The sequence below is a fragment of the Somniosus microcephalus genome, chromosome 15 (genome assembly GCF_052327205.1).
Source record: "Somniosus microcephalus isolate GS21.2 chromosome 15, FLI_Smic_1.0, whole genome shotgun sequence".
In the NCBI taxonomy this organism is placed as follows: domain Eukaryota; kingdom Metazoa; phylum Chordata; class Chondrichthyes; order Squaliformes; family Somniosidae; genus Somniosus; species Somniosus microcephalus.
Window position 1 is genome coordinate 64,293,274 of NC_141001.1, and position 20,863 is coordinate 64,314,136.

At 41.8% G+C, this 20,863-nt stretch overlaps 1 protein-coding gene across 4 annotated transcripts in view; it reads left to right on the forward strand.

Moving 5' to 3' along the window:
- rras2 (RAS related 2) overlaps positions 1-20,863 on the forward strand; it is a 111,245-nt gene that overhangs the window by 77,698 nt on the left and 12,684 nt on the right. For 3 of the 4 annotated variants that reach the window (XM_086007908.1, XM_086007910.1, XM_086007911.1), the window contains exons 2-5: positions 8,246-8,333; positions 10,054-10,156; positions 17,837-17,945; positions 19,679-19,735. In XM_086007908.1, coding sequence (XP_085864034.1) covers positions 8,246-8,333; positions 10,054-10,156; positions 17,837-17,945; positions 19,679-19,735 — 357 coding nt within the window. The remainder of the gene's footprint in view (positions 1-8,245; positions 8,334-10,053; positions 10,157-17,836; positions 17,946-19,678; positions 19,736-20,863) is intronic. The other variant, XM_086007909.1, reaches the window with a different exon arrangement.

Consider the following 20,863-nt stretch of genomic DNA (forward strand, 5'->3'; position numbering starts at 1 on the left):
TCTGATCAAAATTCAAGCAATTGTTTTTGGGCAGAGTAAACTTAAAGTCCTCTTGAAATAGTAAGGCTTTTTATGTTGTAATCCTGGATATGTTTGGAAGTTTTTGAGAATAATATTCACATACAATCCTGCTCCTGTTTTGTTCTATATTTGTCCTTGAAGGTATTTTATTTTGTCAGTTCTAAAATGAGTCTGTGTGCAAATGTAGCCAGAAGTGCAATGACAAATACATTGCCTAAATATTTTTTGGAGTTCATATTTGCTATGTAGTACAATGCAGTGAATACTAATTCAGTTAATGTGTGTGTTGTAGAGCTTTGGCATCTTCAATTTTGAGGAACATTTTATATGTCTTTGTATTTATGCGTTAACTGTGTACAGCACAGGCATTATAATAACCTGGCTCTGCCGCAGGGATTGCAGCTTCAGACTTTTATTATTTTAGTGTTCCTCATGAAAGGCAGGTTTGGAAAATGGAGCTCACGCTGCTGTAACTGAAACCATTTGGCAGTCGGAAGTTCGCTTAAATTTCAAAAATAGTTTTGCTAATGGGTGCATTGAAGGAATTATCTCAGGTTTACTTTATCTGTTCTCTGCAAGTAGGTTTTTATATCCCCTAATTTTATGATTATCCTCCTGTTTCTTGCATTTTGCAGAAAAAAATGTGCTGAGATTTCTGATTCATACATTGAAACATTTTTTAAGTTCAAAAATCCTGTTGGTATCCTATTGAGCCAAAGGGCTAACATTCTTTCTATTTATTTATTTGGTGAGCTTAGTCTTTTTCATAAAGGGTGGTAGATATTTATGAATTTTGAGTAAATGATAGTACAAAGGTAAATTTAACGTCATGTTACCACCTTGCAGTATTTTTGGTGCCTCCATGTGTTGTAAAAATCAGAAGCTTCCTGCACCGTGGTCCAGATTTGCTTTTCCTCTGTTGATTCCCTCACCCCAGGAAAACCTTGCATTTATTGACATGAGAGTAGCTGGGATTTTCTGTGAATTTTGAATATTTCACTTTGGATGTAATGTAAAGGTGACAGTTGTCAAGAGTGGGAGATTCCAGGAGCACTTTGACATTAGTCGGCCTTCTCCCTGTTTGACCTGGATTGCTTAATTAAATGGAGGTAAAACTGCATGGCAGGCTTTATTAACTGAATTAAGCTTTGCATCCAGTTTTCATTTTCAATGGTGGAGGAAGATGTTCAGCAAAATTATGGTTCGGTGCTTGTGTTTGTACTCCTACTATTTTGTATGAATACTTAATATGGACTCTGTGCTATAGATTGTTGCCTTTTTGTTTTTTAGCTGCATTGCCATTGTTAGTGTAGAATAGTTTCTGCATAGCTAAAAGGTGCTTCTTCAGAAATAAGTTAAATTAGTACACAATGTACAGCGATCTATTTGTCATTATTCTAAGAACGTGGCCTGTCACAAAATGTCGCAGCCTTTGACTTCATGACCTCTGTACAGTTTTTAAAAATGTGTTTGTGTGTATGCATTCTTTCATTGTTGGGTTTTCATGATTTATAAACCATTATCAGGTTTTAGCCAACAGTGAAATTTGTGATTTGCGCCTTTTCCAAGTGATGTTCTCAGCAATGTGGTGCTTCCCTTTGGGTTTGCAACTCCTTTTTAGGAGGCGGTGGAGGAGAGACAATCTGGCATGATTTTATCAATATTGGTGATTAGCAAGTCGTGTTCTGATTTGCTTCAAATTATTTTTCAGTTTATTTGCTGTAAGCATATATCTCTTTTCTCGTAGCTAACGTTTTGACAGGTCATACATAATGAGCTGTTGGGATGATGGGGGTAGCTGAGGGTGTGGCTTCCTTCCTGTGATTCATTTGTTGTGAGCTGTTACTCAGCCTGGACTCTGGAGACAGCAACCATCCGTTTTGCTATACAGTATTAGTCATTACCATTATTAATTTAATTTGAGTGATAGATGCATAGTTTTGAGGACATCTTGGATAAATGAATCAGAATAATTTCCTCTTATAGTTGTAGGATTTTTTTAATAACTAGCCCACTTTTGGCATCTATAAGGAATATGAAAAATGAGTGAAGACTTGAGTAAGCTGGATGAATGAAGAGCACGGCAAACTTATTCTAAACATTGAGTGAAAGGGAGAAATTGAGACATGTATTCAGCAGTCTTAATTCCTCTGAATAACCATGTATATATGTACATTTTATACATGCATATTAAGTCTGTGCCATTACTGAAGATGTAGTCTCACTGCACAGGATTCAAGCTTTCTTTTTCTTGGTGAGGCAGATTGCCGTAATTGGCAATAAAGTCTGCATCTAAAACTGAAATTTGATTTGATTTAAAATTTTAGTGAGGCATTTGAAAACATCCAAAATTTGCACCAGCAGGCACTTGTTTATATAAAAAAAAAGTTTCTTATTTTTGCCAAGTTTAATGTAACAGTATTTTGAAGTCTGTCTTTAATAGTCTGCCATAATTTTAACATTGAGATTTTGAATTGGTTTTAATGATTTCAAGTATAGCTTATAATTATACTGATTGGAATCTTAGTGAATGATGTTACGAGTACCCATGTGTGTGCTGGTCATGCAGAGGAAACGTGAGTGGTTAAACACTGCCTCCCATTCTTAATATTTTACAATAACATTTACTTGAACCTTACTCTAGTCTGTTCCTACTCCTCTTCCTTCCCCTGAAGGTGCAGGCCCATGCTTTATTCCATTAAAATAAATGGGTTAAAGCTTCTTCAAGATAGTGGAAAGAGATAATTGATGAGTGTGTGTTACTTGTTTGTACAATAATATTGCCCACAGTAATTTACAGGTTACTTTCTGTAAAGTCTGTGGGTTGTGCAGTTAATAAATACACAGACTTCAGAAGTAACAAACAAAACAGGTCTTTACTATTCGAAGGTCCGGGCGAATCTGCCCCAGCAATCCTGCTACAACACTTATATACTGGTGTGGTCACTATCGGTATTACAGTATACAGAAGCCAAACAAATAGTGCCACACCTAAAGTAGTTCCCTTAAAGGTGAACGGTTACATTCAATAGTTCCCTTAAAGATAGACGGGTACATACACTACACTTTCTGTCAAATATTAGGTCTTAAATGTTGGCGGGAGGTTTCCCCACATAAACTTGTTTGAAAACCATTGCCTTAAAATGAAGTGATTATTTAATACTGTGAAGACTTTCAGAGCAGTGACATTTTTTAAGGAGTTCATGAATTTGCTAATACTTTCCAGGAATTAGGTTTTGAAAGTGTTGATTTGGGAAATATTTCAGCACACAATTGGAGTGGTACAGAGACCTTTTTAAATATGGGAATGCAACTAAGTATAATGCTACAAAGGTGCCACAAATTATTGCTCTCATGGGCAGGATTATTTCAAGTACCTTTTTTTGTGCTCCTTGGAAGTAAGCGATGTTGCTGGAGAATGGCACTCTTCCCAGCTCGGGCAACCAGTGTAAGCATCTAGCAACCCCAACAAGTCAGATATGACACAGCAAATGCATAGTACAAGCTACTTTGCTCTGCCCCAAACTGAGAGCATGCCCAAATGCAGCAGCATGACATTTCTTTCCCAAACAGCCATCATGCGACCTCTTAAATCCCAAATTAGGAACACTTCTGCAGGCCCATACCCAGTTGGAACTAGGTTGAGATTGCTTAGACTTGTTTAACATAGGACACTGCCAGCTTGCAGACAGGAAATATTGATCATTTCAGTCTGCACTGAAATTGAATGCAGATCCCAGAGGTGAAAGACCAGTGCATACCCACTGTACCACTCAGTTCTCGGAAATATATACTTATGCAGTTCTTTATATAAAAAAAAAGTTTAGAATTTTAGCAAGTTATATAGCTTGCACATTGTGGTGGATATTATGGCCTAGAAATTCACTGGCCTTAGCGCTGCTTTTGAGGCGCTAGAGGGCCTAGCGGCGAAGTTATGGCCAGTTTTGAAATTGACAGGGGCCCTAAATCGGCGTTAGGCCGGTAGCGCTGCGCCGGCACCGATGACGTCATCGGTGTGCGCAGCGTCCCGGTTGCCATGGTAACCCGCCCGAACTCGGAAATTGAGTTGCGGCCGCCTCGCCCGTGGCAGCCGCAAGCAACGTTCTGGCAGAGGTGCCTTACAGAACGTTGCGCCGGCGCATTAAAGGCCCCGCGGCGGCCGGCCGCTTTCCCGCCGCCCGCCTGGCCGCAGCTCCCTCCCCGGACCCCCCCCCCCCCGGACCAGAAGCAAGCCCGGCACTTGTCCGAGGTGCCGGGCTCATTTTTAAAAAGATTATCGCGGGCCGCGGCCGGGTGCAGGCAGCTCCTCCTTAAGGGAAGGAGGAGGCCTGCACTTCCCGAACCTGCCGCACTGCAGCGGGCGCCGCAGCGCCGGAATAGCGCCGAAATTCAGCGCATAGCGCCAGTTTTCAGGCGCTAACAGCTTTCAGCAGCGCCGGCAGCCGTTTGGGCGCAGAAGTAGTGAATTTTTGGCCCGCCCAGCGCGACTTAGCTCCGGCACTAACTTCCTGCGCTAAAGTCGTCGCTGCGCCAAAACCCAATTTCTAGGCCCCTATGTCTACACAATCTTAAAAAGTCAAAAGCATCCGATTTAATGTGGTCAATAGCAGCCAGACAACCGGGCAGTGAAACAAGACTCTGTCCAGTGCAAATCACAGTAATAAACAATGTGCACACTCTGATCATGCTCGGTAATTGCATTCTGCTTTTTTATTTAATGTTACATTTTAAAAGTTGCAAAGTGGACTGTTTTGAAATGTTCAGAAAATAATATATCCTAATGGTGTTCTTGTCTGGCTCAGTTTAAAAGGTGTTGTTGGACCAAGTGGTGGAACTTTACATTGCATCTGGCTGTGCTAAATGTTTCTTGAAAGTGTTGCTGATGTTGGGTGCCTGAAGTGGAAAGTGTGGCATTTCCCAACACTGATGTGCCATGCTGATGGATAACTTTAGAGAATGTAATAGGCCAGAATATAAATGGTTAATCAGGGTAGCGGCTGGGATCCTGCAGCTAATTTTAATAATTTGATGGTATTTGCTAGTCTAGTGCGGCTACGATTTGTTTTGTTATAATGGAACTTAGCAAGTATATTGCAATCATGTAAACTTTTGATGTTCTGTTTACAAAAAATGCTATAGTCTTTAATCCACAATGTGCTGATATACACACTTGCTTAAGATGGCGGTCAATACAGTTTTGAACTGTAACTGGCCCTTGTAGCACTGGCCCTGGTCACTTTTTCTGGGTTGCTTGTACGAGCTAATCCCCTAATTGAGGATGTGCTGTACTGATGTAGGTGCCAGGATTTTTAATTGGATCATGTCTGTGTAAACTAATTTGACTAGTTTACATTGAAACTGATGTATTAAAATGTAGAATTTGAAACAGACTTGGACTCAGCAGATTCATATGGTTGAACAATTAACTACAGGAAAAAAGTGCTATGTAATGAGTTGGGGGTTCCCAAAGTGCGTGGTGGGAGGTGGTGCCCACCGAGGTTATCGGGGTGAGGAGAATGGGCCGGCCATGAACCAGACCTGCTGATGTAGCCTCGCATAGCCAGAGGAGGTGCATTATGGGGCCGTCTCAGCTGCTTTTGCTGAGAAGTAACACATTACTGTTGCACCAGAAGCAGCACTGAGATCCAATGTCTGCTTCTAAAGATTCAAACATCCTGCGCTGTGCTGAGATTGTCCCATTGAACACCACCTTGGCCTCTGAGGCTGCATCAGTTAAAGTGAAAGGCATTTCTGTGGCATCTCCTGATTTCTGCACAAACGTCGAGATTCTTGAAGCAGTTGGCTATTTGAGGTGCACAATCCCTACATGATTCAAGGCAGCTGATCATTTTGAAAACCTCAATTTTTTTTCCTCCAGATTTTGAAACCTGTTATGTACAAAATACTGTTTCTTGAAAAAATGGGGGGGTTGGGGGGGAATGGCAATGGAGGCGCATGAATGAACCTCTGACAAAACAAAAAATCCGGAATTGTACTGATTTCATTAGCTCAACTGAAGGAAGATATGATTGTTCATTAGTTAAGAATTTATCTCGTATTAAATGAACTATAAGCAAAAACATGTTTTCTCAGTAGAAATTCAGCTTATCGATGAGTTAAAGGCTAGTTTATTAGTTTCTCTTTATGGAATTGTTTTAACTCTTTTGGTATATAATCATGTAATGGATAGACATGTCAGTCATCATGTAGCTGTGATAAGAAAAGGGTGTATCGGGCGGGAGAGAATCTGCAACCAGGTGGGGATCTGCGGTAAACCTTCGGAGAGAATGAGATGTTGGCTTGCCGTACTCTCGGGATAAGTGAACTACTATATCCTGTAAGTAAGGTTTCCCTATAATATACATGGTCTCATACTATTGTAATCAATGTTGCATGTTTTGCTTGACTTGGAGCTTCTATCATTAAATAAAGATTCAGTTGATTTTTTTAATAACTTATATCTTGTCTAATTTGTGAAGCCAGAATCCAAATTATATTTAAAGTCAAGACATGGTGACTAAATTATTTAACATACTGTTCAGGTATGTGACATAAGAGGAAATGTAACAGCATGGTAGAGAGATGGCTGGCTGATAGGAAGCAAAGAGTTAAGGTTAATTGTCATTGCTCACATTAAAGAAGGGTCGGTGGTGGTATACCACGGGGGTCAGTGCCTGCTGGGTCCACTCTTTCTTTTCGAGAGAGAGAAACATACGATTTGGACTTGGGCCTAGAGGGTATGATACTGAAACTTGTATGATGGCGCAAAAGTAGGAAGTTTAATAAACCGCAAGGATGACTGTTGAGACTTCAGGAGTAGACAGGTGGCAGATGCAATTTAATGAGGGTAATTGTGATGTCCTGCATTTTGGGAAGAAAAATAAGGAATGTGAGTATATGCTCAATGGAAAGAAGCTGAAGGGTATGGAGCAATTGTGAGACATGGGGTGTAAATATGTAATTCCTTGAAAGTGAGAGTAAACCATAAAAAGGGCTGATAGAATTTTATAAAAGGGCTTATAGAATACAAAAGCAAAGAGGTTCTGATGAATTTGTCACAATGCAACGGTTAGGCTACAATTATAGAATAGCACAGCACAGAAGGAGTCCATTTGGCCCATCGAGTTTGCGCCAGCTCTTTTCGAAGAGCAGTCCACTTAATCTAACTCCCCCGTTTTAACCTAGTATCCCTGCAATTTTTTCTCCTTTTAAGTATTTATTCAATTTCCTTTTCAAGACTACTATTGAATCTGTATCCACCACCCTATCAGGCAATGCATTCTAAATGCTAACCACTCGTAGCGTAAAAGTTTTTTCTCATGTCCAATATTTCCCCCTAATTGTTTTTGGGTGCATGGCCCATTCAAAGTTGGAGTATTGTGTGCAGTTTTGGGTGCACCATGATCAAAAGGACATTCAAGCCATAGAGAGCGTACAGAATAGACAAAGCCAGGATGATGCTAGGGATGTGACGGGTTGATACCAGGAATGAGAAATTGTAGTTATGAGGACAGATGTGAGATTCTCGGATGATTGCCATTGACGTAGAGAAAGTGAAGAGAAGGTTTATAGCATTATGAAGGGTTTTGATGGGGTGAATAAAGAAACAGTATTTCTTCTGGCCAGGGAGTCAGTGACGAAGAGCTGTCAGTTTTAAATTGGCACGGAGAATGAAGCGAGGTTAAAAGAAATACCTTACACAGATTTGTTGGAGCATTGAATGATTTAATGTGGGATTGGTTGAGGTTGATACTTCACTCTTTCCTTGAGCAATCAAAAACTTGGTATGGTAACCAGAGGACACAGATTTAAGGTAATTGACAAAAGAACATGGGGGGGTGGTGGGAAATTACACAGCAAGTTGTTATGATCTGGAATGCACTGCCTGAAAGGGTTGTTGAAGCAGAATCAATAATAACTTTCCAAAGGGAATTTGATAAATACTTGAAAAGGAAAATCTTGCAGGGCTGTGGGAAAGAGCAAGGGAGTGGGACGAATTGGCTAGCTCTTTGAAAGAGCCAGCCCAGGCACGATGGGCCAACTGGCCGCCTCCTGTGCGGTGTCATTCTATGGTTCGATGAGCTGTATTAGCCTGAATAGCCTCCTTCTGAGTTGTGAATATATGATTCTCTACTTGTAAGCATAAAACCACACCAACAATGGGGGGAAATTCTGTCCTTTGACGAAAAACACTTTTTTCTAAATCTTTTCTTTTCTTTTACAGTCTTACTTTGTTACGGATTATGACCCAACAATCGAAGATTCCTATACCAAGCAATGTGTTATTGATGACAGAGCAGCAAGGTTGGATAGTAAGTATTCTGTAACCAGATTAGCCATGGGTATATAAATTTTAGGTTTTTGTGGGCAGTTTACAGAGAGGGCATTCTAGTAGAAGGCTAGGGTAATCCATTACGATAATTCGGAAACCAGATTTATTTTTAAAAACCAACTGCAGTTGTGGTCCTTCAATTTTAACGGAAGTTTAATTTAGAATGGGGAAAAATACGATTGTGGTTGGTTCCAAATTATGTACCAGGTTTAGTTAATGCTCCTTGCAGTACATTGCTACTTTCATACTGTTGAGAGGAAAAATCTGTTTAATTATTACAATGGAATTGTAAGGTGAATACAGGTAGACTACCCTTTATCCGGACTTCCGAAAACCGAAACCCTCTAAAAACCGAAGGTTTTTTCGTTCAGCGTAAGTCGTGCGTACGACTTACGCTGAACGAAAAAACCTTGGTTTTTAGAGGGTTCCGGTTGCGGAAGTTCGGATAAAGGGTAAGTCGTGCGCACGACCCCCCCCCGCCAGCCCCGACAACCGCCGACGCCGCCAGCCCTGACAACCACCGACCCCGCCAGCCCCGACAACCGCCGACCCCCCCGCGGACCCCGCCGGCCCCGACAACCGCCGACCCCGCCAGCCCCGACAACCGCCGACCCCCACGCGGACCCCGCCAGCCCCGACAACCGCCGACCCCGCCAGCCGCCGACCCCCCCCACCGGCCCCGACAACCGCCGACCCCCCCGCGGACCCCGCCAGCCCCGACAACCGCCGACCCCGCCAGCCGCCGACCCCCCCCCCGCGGACCCCGCCGGCGCCGACCCCGCCAGCCCCGATAACCGCCGGCGCCGACCCCGACTGACTTACGCTGAGCGTCAGCGTAAGTCGTGCGCACGACCCCCCGCCGACCCACCTTCCGAAATCCGAAATTCTCCTTTATCCGAAACTCGGCTGGTCCCGAGGTTTTCGGATAAAGGATAGTCTACCTGTAATAACAATCGAGAGAGGGAGAGTCTGAGCTGTTTAAGGCTGAAGCTGCAACCAAATTTCACCAGAATGTTTTTGATTATGATGTATTGGATAAGGCAAACTTGATGCTGATGCCCAGATTGTGATATGAATTTGATAACCAGTTTGCAGCATGCCTTTAACTTCCAGTATCTATTTGACCAAAGAGCAAGTGCCTTTCAATTAATGTTGTTTAATTTTATTTGATTTCTTTTTATTAACCTGATATTTGATTAAGTAAAATGGCACAAGAAAGTAATTTAGTCCATCGGACATACTGCTAAAAGTCATACAATTTGTGTTCTCTCAGATTCTCCCAATTCTTACAGACTCTTAGAAATCCTAAAGAAGCTGAAAAACCATGAACTGGTTTCAATTGTCTGAGGACTGAATAAAAGAATTACAAAATTGCTCTTTTCGCTAAACTTACCCAAAAGATGATTGTGTAATTGTAGAAATGCTTCGAACAGTTTTCCCTACTGTTTTGTGTGGAGGCGGCATGCTTATAATTCTTCAATTTGACTTTTGCGTTCTAATGCCCTCACTGATGCAGATAAAAGTGTGACTGTTGCCATTACCTTGAATTAGAGTGAAAAAAGCTGTCCTTTTGCACTAATGGTTGAAATGCAGTCACTGAATTTTGTGTGCAAAGCAACTCTTTGTTGTTTATATTTTGTCTGCTATATGCTTTATGTTGTATAATTCTTAACTTATGGAGTTTTCCTTTTGCCATCTAGTTTTAGACACAGCAGGACAAGAAGAGTTTGGAGCCATGCGAGAACAATATATGAGGACCGGGGAGGGGTTTCTACTGGTTTTCTCTGTTACTGATAGAGGAAGGTATGTTTAAAAATGTGACACAGGAGAAAATTATAGCGCTGTACTTACAGTGGAGTAGGGAGTTTCATTGTTCTTGGTCCATAAAAAGGCAGTACGGTTTTAGTTTAATTGTGGTAAGTCAGCAGATGATTGATTTCTTGGGCTACTACCTAACTGCACCATGTCCGCAGCTTGTACCATCTACAAGATGCGCTGCAGCAATTTGCCATGGCTTCTTCGACAGCACCTCCCAAACACACGACCTTTACCACCTAGAAGGACAAGGGCAGCAGGCGCCTGGGAACACCACCACCTCCAAGTTTCCCTCCAAGTCACACACCATCCTGACTTGGAAATATAGAAAAACAAAATATTATTTAAATAGAGAGAGACTACAGAATGCTGCGGTACAAAGCGATCTCTGTGTCCTCGTGCATGAAACACAAAAAGTTAGCATGCAGGTACAGCAAGTAATTAGGAAGGCAAATGGAATATTGGCCTTTATTGCAAGGGGGATGGAGTATAAAAATAGGGAAGTCTTGCGACAACTTTACAGGGCGTTGGTGAGACCACACCTGGAGTACTGCGTAGAGTTTTGGTCTCCTTACTTAAGGAGGGATGTACTTGCATTGAATGCAGTTCAGAGAAGGTTCACTAGGTTGATTCCTGGGATGAAGGGGTTGTCTTATGAGGAAAGGTTGAGCAGGTTGGGCCTATACACATTGGCGTTTAGAAGAATGAGAGGTGATCTTATTGAAACATATAAGTTTCTGATGGGGCTTGACAGGGCAGATGCTAAGAGGATGTTTCCCCTCATGGGGGAATCTAGAACTAGGGGGCATAGCTTCAGAATAAGGGGTCGCCCATTTAAGACGGAGATGGGGAGAAATTTCTTCTGAGTCGTGAACCTTTGGAATTCTCTACCCCAGAGAGCTGTGGAGGCTGAGTCATTGAATATATTCAAGGCTGAGATCGACAGATTTTTGAACTACAGGGGAGTCGAGGGTTATGGCGAACGGGCAGGAAAGTGGCGTTGAGGCCAAGATCAGATCAGCCATGATCTTACTGAATGGAGCAGGCTCGAGGGCCGAATGGCCTACTCGTGCTCCTTTTTCTTAATTCTTATGTTCTGACCAGCAGTAACTTCAGGCATTTATCTCAACAAATGAGTTGAGATATATGCTTAATTTATTCAGCAGAAATGCCAAACCTTTTTGTGTTTCTCAATGAGGCTTATGGGTCATAAGAAATGCAACACTTTTCCACTTTCAGTATCCAATGGCAGTATGAAGTGCTCTCAGGTAACCTCTAGCATGGCCTAGGCGTGCGTTAAAATTCTCTCTTATTCCCTACAATGTTCAGCAAACACAAGTGCTGTACTAGTGTGAACTTTTTATTGCCTTTTTCAGATATTTTTATTGTTTTTGCTTGAGGCTACAAACTTCTGTTGAATATATGGACAGTTTTGTGTCTAAACCCTCACCCACGAAGGACAGCATTGAGACTGTCCAAACTGGTGAAACCTGTAAATTAGCGACACCTAAGGGACTTGCATCAGGTGTCCTTTATTTGCAGGTGTCTATTTTCAAAATGGTCATTGCATCTAAGGTAAACCGGATGAGCCAAATATCCTGGGATTGGGCTGTATCCCCTGCAGTGTTCCTTTTTTTCGCCCTCACCAATTCTGGAGCCCTGCCAGCAAGATGTGATTTCAGTTCATTTTCTGTTCATTGGGTTTCCTAGTTCATTGCCATCCATGGTCCTTTTCCATCGAGGGAGGGATGTCCTGATCCTGGGAATTGCTACGTTGGCAGCCTGCACAGGGCAAGGTGGCTGCTGCAGGACCGGAGTGCCTGGCAGATTCCAGCCAAATTGTGGGGGGTGGGTGCGGAATTTGTGTCCTGCAGACCCCTGTCCGGGGCCCCCCTCCCTCTGTGTGCTGCAGCTGCTAATGTTTGAAGTGCTGGGGGTGGGTAGGAGGCTGTTGGTAGCTCATCAATACCTGAAGTCCTGGTGGATTGGGCTGCGAACTCTTGATTGCCGACATTCCTGGAGGTTTGATCACGTGATGTTCTGACCACACGACATCTGACCATGTAACATTGGATCATATGACGTCAGATCACATGACTTCTACAAATGTTAGTATATTTACCGTATAAAGGTTGGGACCCCTATAGTTGAGGATCTTTATTTGTGGTTTCGCGCCAGCAGCTGTTGTGCGAGAAGTTCCAAGAACCGGGAGGCCACACAAGCACAGGCGTAGAGGGGAAACCCGAGGACGGGGAAAAGGAGAAATATTCTCTCCATCTCTCCGGCCCTCTCTTTACCCCCTCTCTCCTCCCCCCCCCCCCCCCCCACCAAGTCCCCAGCCTCCATCTCTGCCCTCCAGCCCCCATTCCACAATCTCTCTCTCCCCATGACACTTGAACCCCCTGCCCTGAGTTCAGACCTCTGTTTTCTTTTTTTCTCTCCCCACCACATAGCGACAGAGACACTCCTCTATCCCTGGAATGGAAGTGTGCAAGCTTTCAATCCCAGAAATAGAGGGGTTTCTCTGCTGCTGTGCATGTTGGATAAAGAGACATTCATTATACAAGCCATTTTTCCCACCTGCTGCCACCTCACACTTAGCTGCATGTCAGCTGTTTTAAGTTTTAAATGGACTTGGTGCATTGAAGGCTGTTGGTTCTTAATTTGCAAGTGTCTGTGGTTTCAGGGGACAGTTTGTATCTATTCTAATGTAAGTTATTTGGGCATGTCAGTGGGTGTCTGTACAGGTTTCACTGTAATTTCAAATAGACTGTTGCAGTATTCGAGTAGACTTTCAAATGATTGACTTGGGCTGGACTCAAGCCAGGGTCCTGGAAGAATAAGTCTCGTGCACCCACTGTGCCACGGTCCTGCATACAACGCTTCTATATAAAAAATAAATTGCTTTTTCTATTTTAATATCTGTTTAATAGGAAATATTTTCCAAACAATTGATTGAGCTGCCTCTTGCACGTTTTTATATAGAGGTCACTGTTCACCTTAATGCATTGAAGTGAAGACTGAAGTTGGACATAATGGAAACAGCATCAAAATATAATTTGATTAAACTGCTGAACTAATTTTGCAATCTATTCCATGTTTCCAGTTAAATATTTGAACAAAATAAGGTTATTGACCTTGGTGTGTTGTACTCGAGTCAAGTTCCTTTCCTGATGGCTCAGTTAGTACATGTGGAACTGAGGTACATAGACCGGAACGGTTCCTGCTCTGACCTTTGACCAATGCTGAATTAGGTAGGGGGGTAAGTCATCTTGGGTTTGCATTTCTGATGGCTTTTCAATGACCGCTCCTGGAACACATTTGCAGGGATGTTGAGTGAGATGGCTGTGATTTAGCACTCCTCATCTTCCCCAGTCAAAAACCTTCCATCAGTCGGGCATAGGCTAAGTACTAGGGGATAGTTGATACCCATGGAAGTATGTCCCATTACGAGTCCTTGTTTTCAGGATAGTGGTTTAAAAAAGAACCTGTTAAATGATGCCACTCCATAAGGCCAGAAGATTGCCATTGTGTGCCAATGCATAAATTGCATGAAGCGACTACACAATTTAGAGAACTAGGGAATTGAGCATTACTGGCAAGATAGTGGTATTCTGATGAATTTAAGTTTGTTTTAAAGAAAACAATGGGGATTAGTAATCTTCCTTAATTCCCACACTTCTTTCTCCTTTTGGGATCTGCTGAATCTAGATGAGACTAATGGCATTCAAAAATGGAGCAGTACGCGAGCTCAAATATAATACAGCATCAGCTACAAACTGAGGAATCAGTGGCAAATATATTTTAAGTGACTGAACCCATCTGCCAGAAAGATATGAGCAAGCTTGCTTTTGTAACTCTCAGGTCAGTAAAGTAGGTTGCATTTTTCTCTAACCTCCCAATTCCCAAGCCTTAGTTTTAATCCACATAAATGAAGTGCTATTTTTGTGTCTTGAAGTGACACAAAAGTTGGAGCCTCACTCAGCCACCAGCTTAGTTGTTGAAAGAATTCGCTCCATTTTGCAAATGAAATGAAATTACTTGCATTTATATAGCGCCTTTCACGACCACCGGGCGTCCCAAAGTGCTTTACAGCAAATGAAGTACCTTTTGAAGTGTAGTCACTGTTGTAATGTAGGAAATGCGGCAGCCAATTTGCGCACAGCAAGCTCCCACAAACAGCAATGTGATAATGACCAGATAATCTGTTTTTTAGTGATGTTGGTTAAGGGATAAATATTAGCCAGGACACCAGGGATAACTCCTCTGCTCCTCTTCGAAATAGTGTCCTGGGCTCTTTTATATCCACCTGAGAGAGAAGACGGGGCCTCGGTTTAAAGTCTCATTCAACAGACGGCACCTCCAACAGTGCAGCATTCCCTTAGTACTGCACTAGAGTGTTAGCCTAGATTTTGATGCTCCAGTCTCTGCAGTGGGACTTTAAATCCACAGACTTCTGACTCCGGTGAGGGAGCTCCCAACTGAGCCACTGGCTTGACATTACAATTTCAATTTCAGTGAATAATGTCTGTAATTTTGCAGCACTGCTATTATTAGCTCTAAATTATACATTATTTGCAAATGATGAGGTTTTACCCCATTCCATAGTTCGCTCCAGTAGAGAAGCTGGTTCATGCCCGCCATGTTGTTGATTGACCAATCAATGAAACTAAAACTGTTTTCCTGTTTACCCCCTCACAACTTTTCAAATTCAGAAAATTTGTTTTTTTCCCTCTTTTCCCCGCCCCCCCTAAATCTTCTCTGTTCCAGTGGGAAATAACACTTTTTTCTGTTTTTTGAGCCTTTCTTCATCATAACCATAATTTCTTACATTCTGGATTGTTTTAGTGAATTTTTGCTATACCCTTTCCATAGCTCCAAAACTCTTTCTATAATGAGATGTATAGAACTTCACACTATTTTAACTGTCGCCTAATCTATGTCTTGTCCACCTCCTGGTCCCCATTCTTGCTGTTATTGTAAATGATGCCCTCTCCTTGGGTACTGTCCCCTTCTATTTCGAAACCTCCATCATCTTCCTTTTTCAAAAAACAAACAAACCCCCCCCCCCCCCCAACCTTTGACCCTCCTTGCAAACTACTGCCCCATCTCCAACCTCCCTTTCCTCTCCAATATCCTTCAACGTGCTGTCACATCCCAAATCCATGCTGATCTTTCTTGCAACTCCATGTTTGAATCTTTATAATCAGGTTTCTTCCACTGAAATAACCCAAAGCAAAGCCACAAGCAACATCCTCTGTAACTGCGACCATGGTGCACTTTGCATCCTTGTCCTGTTGGCCTCACTGCAACCTTTGACAGACATGGTCAACCACGCAATCCTCCTCCAACACATCTCCATTGTCCAGCTTGGCGAGACTGCCATTGTCTGGTTCCACTCTTAACTATCTACAGGAAACTTTGTGATATCCGGCACCGACGGGACCGAGCTGTTGCCGTCCCATCAAAACTGCCGGACAAACCAGCGCTAATGTTAAAACATACGGAAGCTTTTGAGCTCCGTATCTAGCAACAAACCCTGCGCTTCTAAACAGTCAGCCGTAGCTTGCAAGTGTCTCTGTAGCTAAGCAACAGCTTTAGCTAGACCTTGCAGAGCCTGACTAGTGGAAAAAAAAAGCAACGAAAAGAAAAAAAACTTACTGAACCGACTCCTGAATTTTGCTGGTGGCTCGAGCATTCCGGACAGTTAACCTCCGGATAAACCAAAGTTTCCTGTAATTGGAGCCAGAGCATCTCCAGTAATTATTTTCTCTTCTTGCCTCTACATTATTACCTCTGGAGTCCCCTAAGGATCTATCATTGGGTCCTTCCTCTTCCTCATCGACATGCTGCTCCTTGGGAACGTGATTCAAAGACATGGCGTCATGTTCCACACGTGTACTGATGACTTCCACCTCTACTTCTCCAAAGCCTCTGTGATGTCAGTCTGCTTGTCCGACATCCAGTCCTGAATGAGCCACAATCCCTTCCAGTTAAATATTAAGTTGACTAAAGCCATCATATTCGGTCCCCGCCACAAAGTCTGTACCCTCGCCATAGATTCCACCCCCCTCCCTGGACACACTCTAGTTGAACCAGACTGTTTTCAACCTTGGGGTGCTATTTGTCCCCAAGCTGAGCTTCCAACCCCATATCCTTTCCATCACATTGACCGTCTATTTCCATCACTGTAACATTGCCCGCCTCAGCTCATCATCTGACCAAACCCTCATTCATGCGCTTGTGACCTCCAGACCCGACTATTCCAGTGCTCTCCTCGCCAGCCTCCCCATCCTCCTCAATCCAGTAACTCCAGCTCATCTAAAACTCTACTGCCCGCATCGTACCCTACATCAAGTCCTGTGCTCGCTGACCTACATTTGCTTCTAATGCTTCAAATTTAAAATTCTCACCCTTGTGTTTAAAGCCCTTTGTGGCCTCTCCCCTCCCTATCTCTATTACCTCCTCCAATCCTCAGAACGTTGCATTCCACCAACTCTGTCTCTTGTGCATTTCCTACTTCCTTTGCCCCACCATTGGTGGTAGTCTTTTTGCTGAATTTCTCTGCCTCTCCTCCTCCTTTAAGCCACCTCTTTGACCAAGCTTTTTCTCCTCTCTCCTAGTGTTTCCTTTATTGGCTCGGCATCCATTTTTGTGAAGCAGCTTGGGACATTTTTCGATGTTAAAGACACTATATTTGATTTGTTCCCTCTCTGATTCTCGTCCTCGCCCTTCCCTTACCCTTGAGCTCTTTTGCTCTGTACACCTTTCTCTCTATTCCTTTCATTCTCTCTTTACTTCCCTCTCTAATCTCTCTACTCCATTCCCTCTCTCCTATTGAAAATTTCCAATCTCCTAGGAAAGTGTCTTAATTTTATTCTACTGTTTTTCAGTCTATACATCTCTCAAGAATTCACCTCGCACGAAATGACAGCTCTGTTGATGCCCCTGCAAACATATTAGCAAGTCGTTCCATTAGGAATCCAGTCACTTGAAAATATTGGATGCCAACAGGTGTCTAATCTGTGAAAAGCTAGTGGTTAACCTGGGTTTCTCGCTCCTTAACTCTCCAGTTTTTCATTGAATATTTGCAAGCCTGAGACATGATCTGTCCCAAATTGCTTCATTTTATATCTTGTATTTCCTCAGTGTCCCTTTTTTGTGCTGTGCATCATTTTTGTGTAATTTGTTGAGATCATATAAACTACAGAATACTTATTTTTCCACCTAATTTCTGGGAGCCAACTCTAGGAGTATTGTGTATTTCCTCAGTTTTGGTGCCTATACATCTTCAGCTGTTGCCTGTACATGTGTTGCAATCAATCGGAATTGGACAGGAAGAATGAAAAGGGAAATGTAAGCAAGGGAGAGAACAGAAGTAAATGTTTAGAGAATATAAATCAGTGATGGAAGAAGAAAGGAAAATGTGAACAAAGGATTATGAAACACAAGACAAATCTTACAACAGCTTTTGACTGATTAATTGTTTTTGATGTATGTGTTCAGGACAGGTTGAAAGTGGTACAGGTACTTGTATGAATCCAAATAGAGTTCTTTTTAATTTTTCTGGAGTGTTTAGCCATTCAGAAGAATATGAATTGAGACTTTTTTGGTGGAGGACTCTTTACAAATGGTGTTTTAAGTTGTGCAATTTTATTTTCCTTTCAGTTTTGAAGAAATTTACAAGTTCCAAAGACAAATCCTTCGAGTAAAAGATCGTGATGAATTCCCTATGATCCTTGTGGGTAACAAAGCTGACCTGGAACATCAAAGGCAGGTGAGCACTAGGAAGTGACATTTCTGAACTTTTACTTCTGATGGCTCTGTTCAGTGAAGACAGCACAAATAAAATGAAAGTCATTCGGCTCCTGGGGTTATTGATTTTGATTTTTGACTGATGTGTGGCTTCCTGATGGATGCAGAAACGTAAATGAATATAGCCTATTTTGGCTAAAATGGTAAATCCTTTTTGTATAAAATATATTTAAAAATAAGCAGTTTCTGCAATGATCCTCCTACATGTTAGACTTTGTTCAAGTGAATGACATTTTCTTCAAATCTTAAACTGCCAAGTTACTCGATTTGTGTTTTTTGTGAATGCTCCAAAGTATTTTGAGTTCACTTGCACCAACTCACTGTATAGAATTAATGTGATATATATTTAGTTCTGACAATGTGAACATTTCTGATGTGAAGCTAATCTCGTATTTATTTTAATAAAAATTTACAAATGAGAAACAAGTTGAAGTATAATCAATGAATTGAGAAGATGACCAACCATTTTCTGTGCCTGCTCCACTTAGACATATTGAGAGTAGCAAGAACATTTCCCTTTACCTCTGTTCTACTTTCAATCCCAGACAGTTAAATGACTTCCCTTGATTCCATTTTTTTCTTAGTGGGGTAGGGGTCTGACTGGTAATTTAGTTTCATGATACTTGACTTTTTCCAACACGCCTGTGAGTAAACTATAAATGCACCAGTGTTATCTAGAGGCAGAAAATAATTCTGTCATGTTGCACAACAGACACAGTAAAGTTTTTGTTGGTATTTGCATTGGTCTATATCACAGTTCTGCCCTTCTTACCCCTTCCTCTCAATAACAAGAGGCAATTTAGAATGGTAAAATTTTCAACATCTGTTTCTAAATACATGCATGAGCTTTCTAAATGTATATGCTGGTAAGTTCCTTTCAGGCACCAGTTGTTGTGTCTTGGCCATATGCATTTATGGATCACAAGTGTCCAATAATGAAGTGTTCTTGATGCTGTTTGCAATGGTCTTGTGATTATTTATTGCCTCTAGCACATAGCTCGTGCTGCTCTGCTGTGGGTGCCTCCCTGTTGCCCAGAGCAGTGTTGAAAGATAAATCTGCAATTTATGTGTGTTTTGAAATTTGTAGCTCTTGGCAATGACTACACATAATTGAGTAGTGCAAGTAACAATTTAGTCTTGTTAAAAATACAAGAAAATCTAAATTTATTTAGAAAAGGATCGTCCTTTTCAGTTTACAGGTTTGACTGCGAAACAGTTAGTGTGCAGTAGTAGAGGTGTTATATATTGAACTCTGTTGGGACTAGACCATGGTCAGGTATGGAACATATACCATTGCGGGCAGAAGTATAAAGTTTTGATTAACATCTGGCTTTCTGTTTTAAAGTAGTGGGTAATACTGTACTTGTGAATTCTGACGTTGACAATAAAGTGAGAAGGTACATGGCTGGATCTGCAGTGATGTACAATCTTTGCTTGAACTGCGGAGTTTTTGGTGGCTCCGTTGTAATTCGCATCTGTCTCCTTAAGAGTCTTGCTTTTCGGATTACCTTGTTTGTTTATCTTTGGTACAGTAATAGTCAAACTGTATTTAAATCAGTTATTTCATTATTAATGATTAAAAATCTGATTGGACTTGGATTCTAGAGGATACTGTAACTGGCTTAATTTGAGACTAACTCAACCATTTGCTTATAGCTAATTTTTATAAGCTTAACTTCTTGTGTTCCAAACCAGGGAGTGTTTTCTTGGTATATAGCAAACCGTAGCATTCTAATGCTCTTGTACAAAAAGGTAAGAGAAGCTGAGCAATTCGCCCTTTTTATATTAATACAGGAAACTGTGTTATCCGGAGGCTAAATGTCCGGCAAGCTCGAGCCACTGGCAAAAATCAGGAGCCGTTTTGTTAGGTTTTTTTTCTTCTCGTGGCTTTTTTTCAACAGTCAGGCTCTGCAAAGTCTCTCTGAAGCTGTTGCTAAGTGACAGAGACGCTTCCAAGGTACGGCTGACTGTTTAGAAGCTGTTGCTAAGCAACAGTGTTTGTTGCCAGATACGGAGCTGAACCGTATGCTTCAACATTAACGCTGGTTTGTCCGGCAGTTTTGAGGGAACGGCAACAGCTCGGTCCCGTCGGTGCCGGATAGCACAAAGTTTCCTGTAGTGCCTTGTATCAATGATCTAGTTGTCTGGACATGTTGATGTGTAATCAGAATCTGCTGTGCTTGCAACACAATAGACATACTAGTGTGTTTGCTTTGATATAATTTGGTCTCATCGGCACAACTGTCATGTTGGATCATTGCAACTGGTTCCTTTTGTGACAATGTATCAATCATAATGAGACTGGTGGCGTCTCTGTTAACTCAAATTAGAGTATACAACAGAGAAAAAAGCCTCTGACAAATAAAATAACTTGTGTATGATTCTGATGATGTAATTTGTAGGATAAAGTAAATAATTTTTTTTCAAAAACTTGAGTAGATCAACTGATGAAGCCTTTGTGAAGAGGATTACTCCATGGGTTCCTGATCTAAGCCTGCTGCAGTCTGATGTAACTGTATTGCTTTTTCTTAGTTCATTGTCATTTATGCTGCAAGATGTTAATTTTAGGCATATTACAGGGAAGAGTAAGCTGCTTTGTTCTAGTTTGGTGTCAAAAGTAAAGCTTAAGGCCGTGTTTATAAAATTAGATTGGAACTACTTAAATGGGTCTATTTAAAGTTGCATGACATTTAGTTTGAAAATCTTGGCTATCGATGGGCAGAGCAGCCACCTAAATATTTCAAAAATTGACCAAAGAATCTTTCCAGAAATTTACAGTACCATTTTGTCTTTCTCTGAAATTGAAATTCACCTGTTGATGTCACTTTTTAATCTGGATCTGCACAGAGAAACACAAATGTTCGCTTCCAACCCCTACCC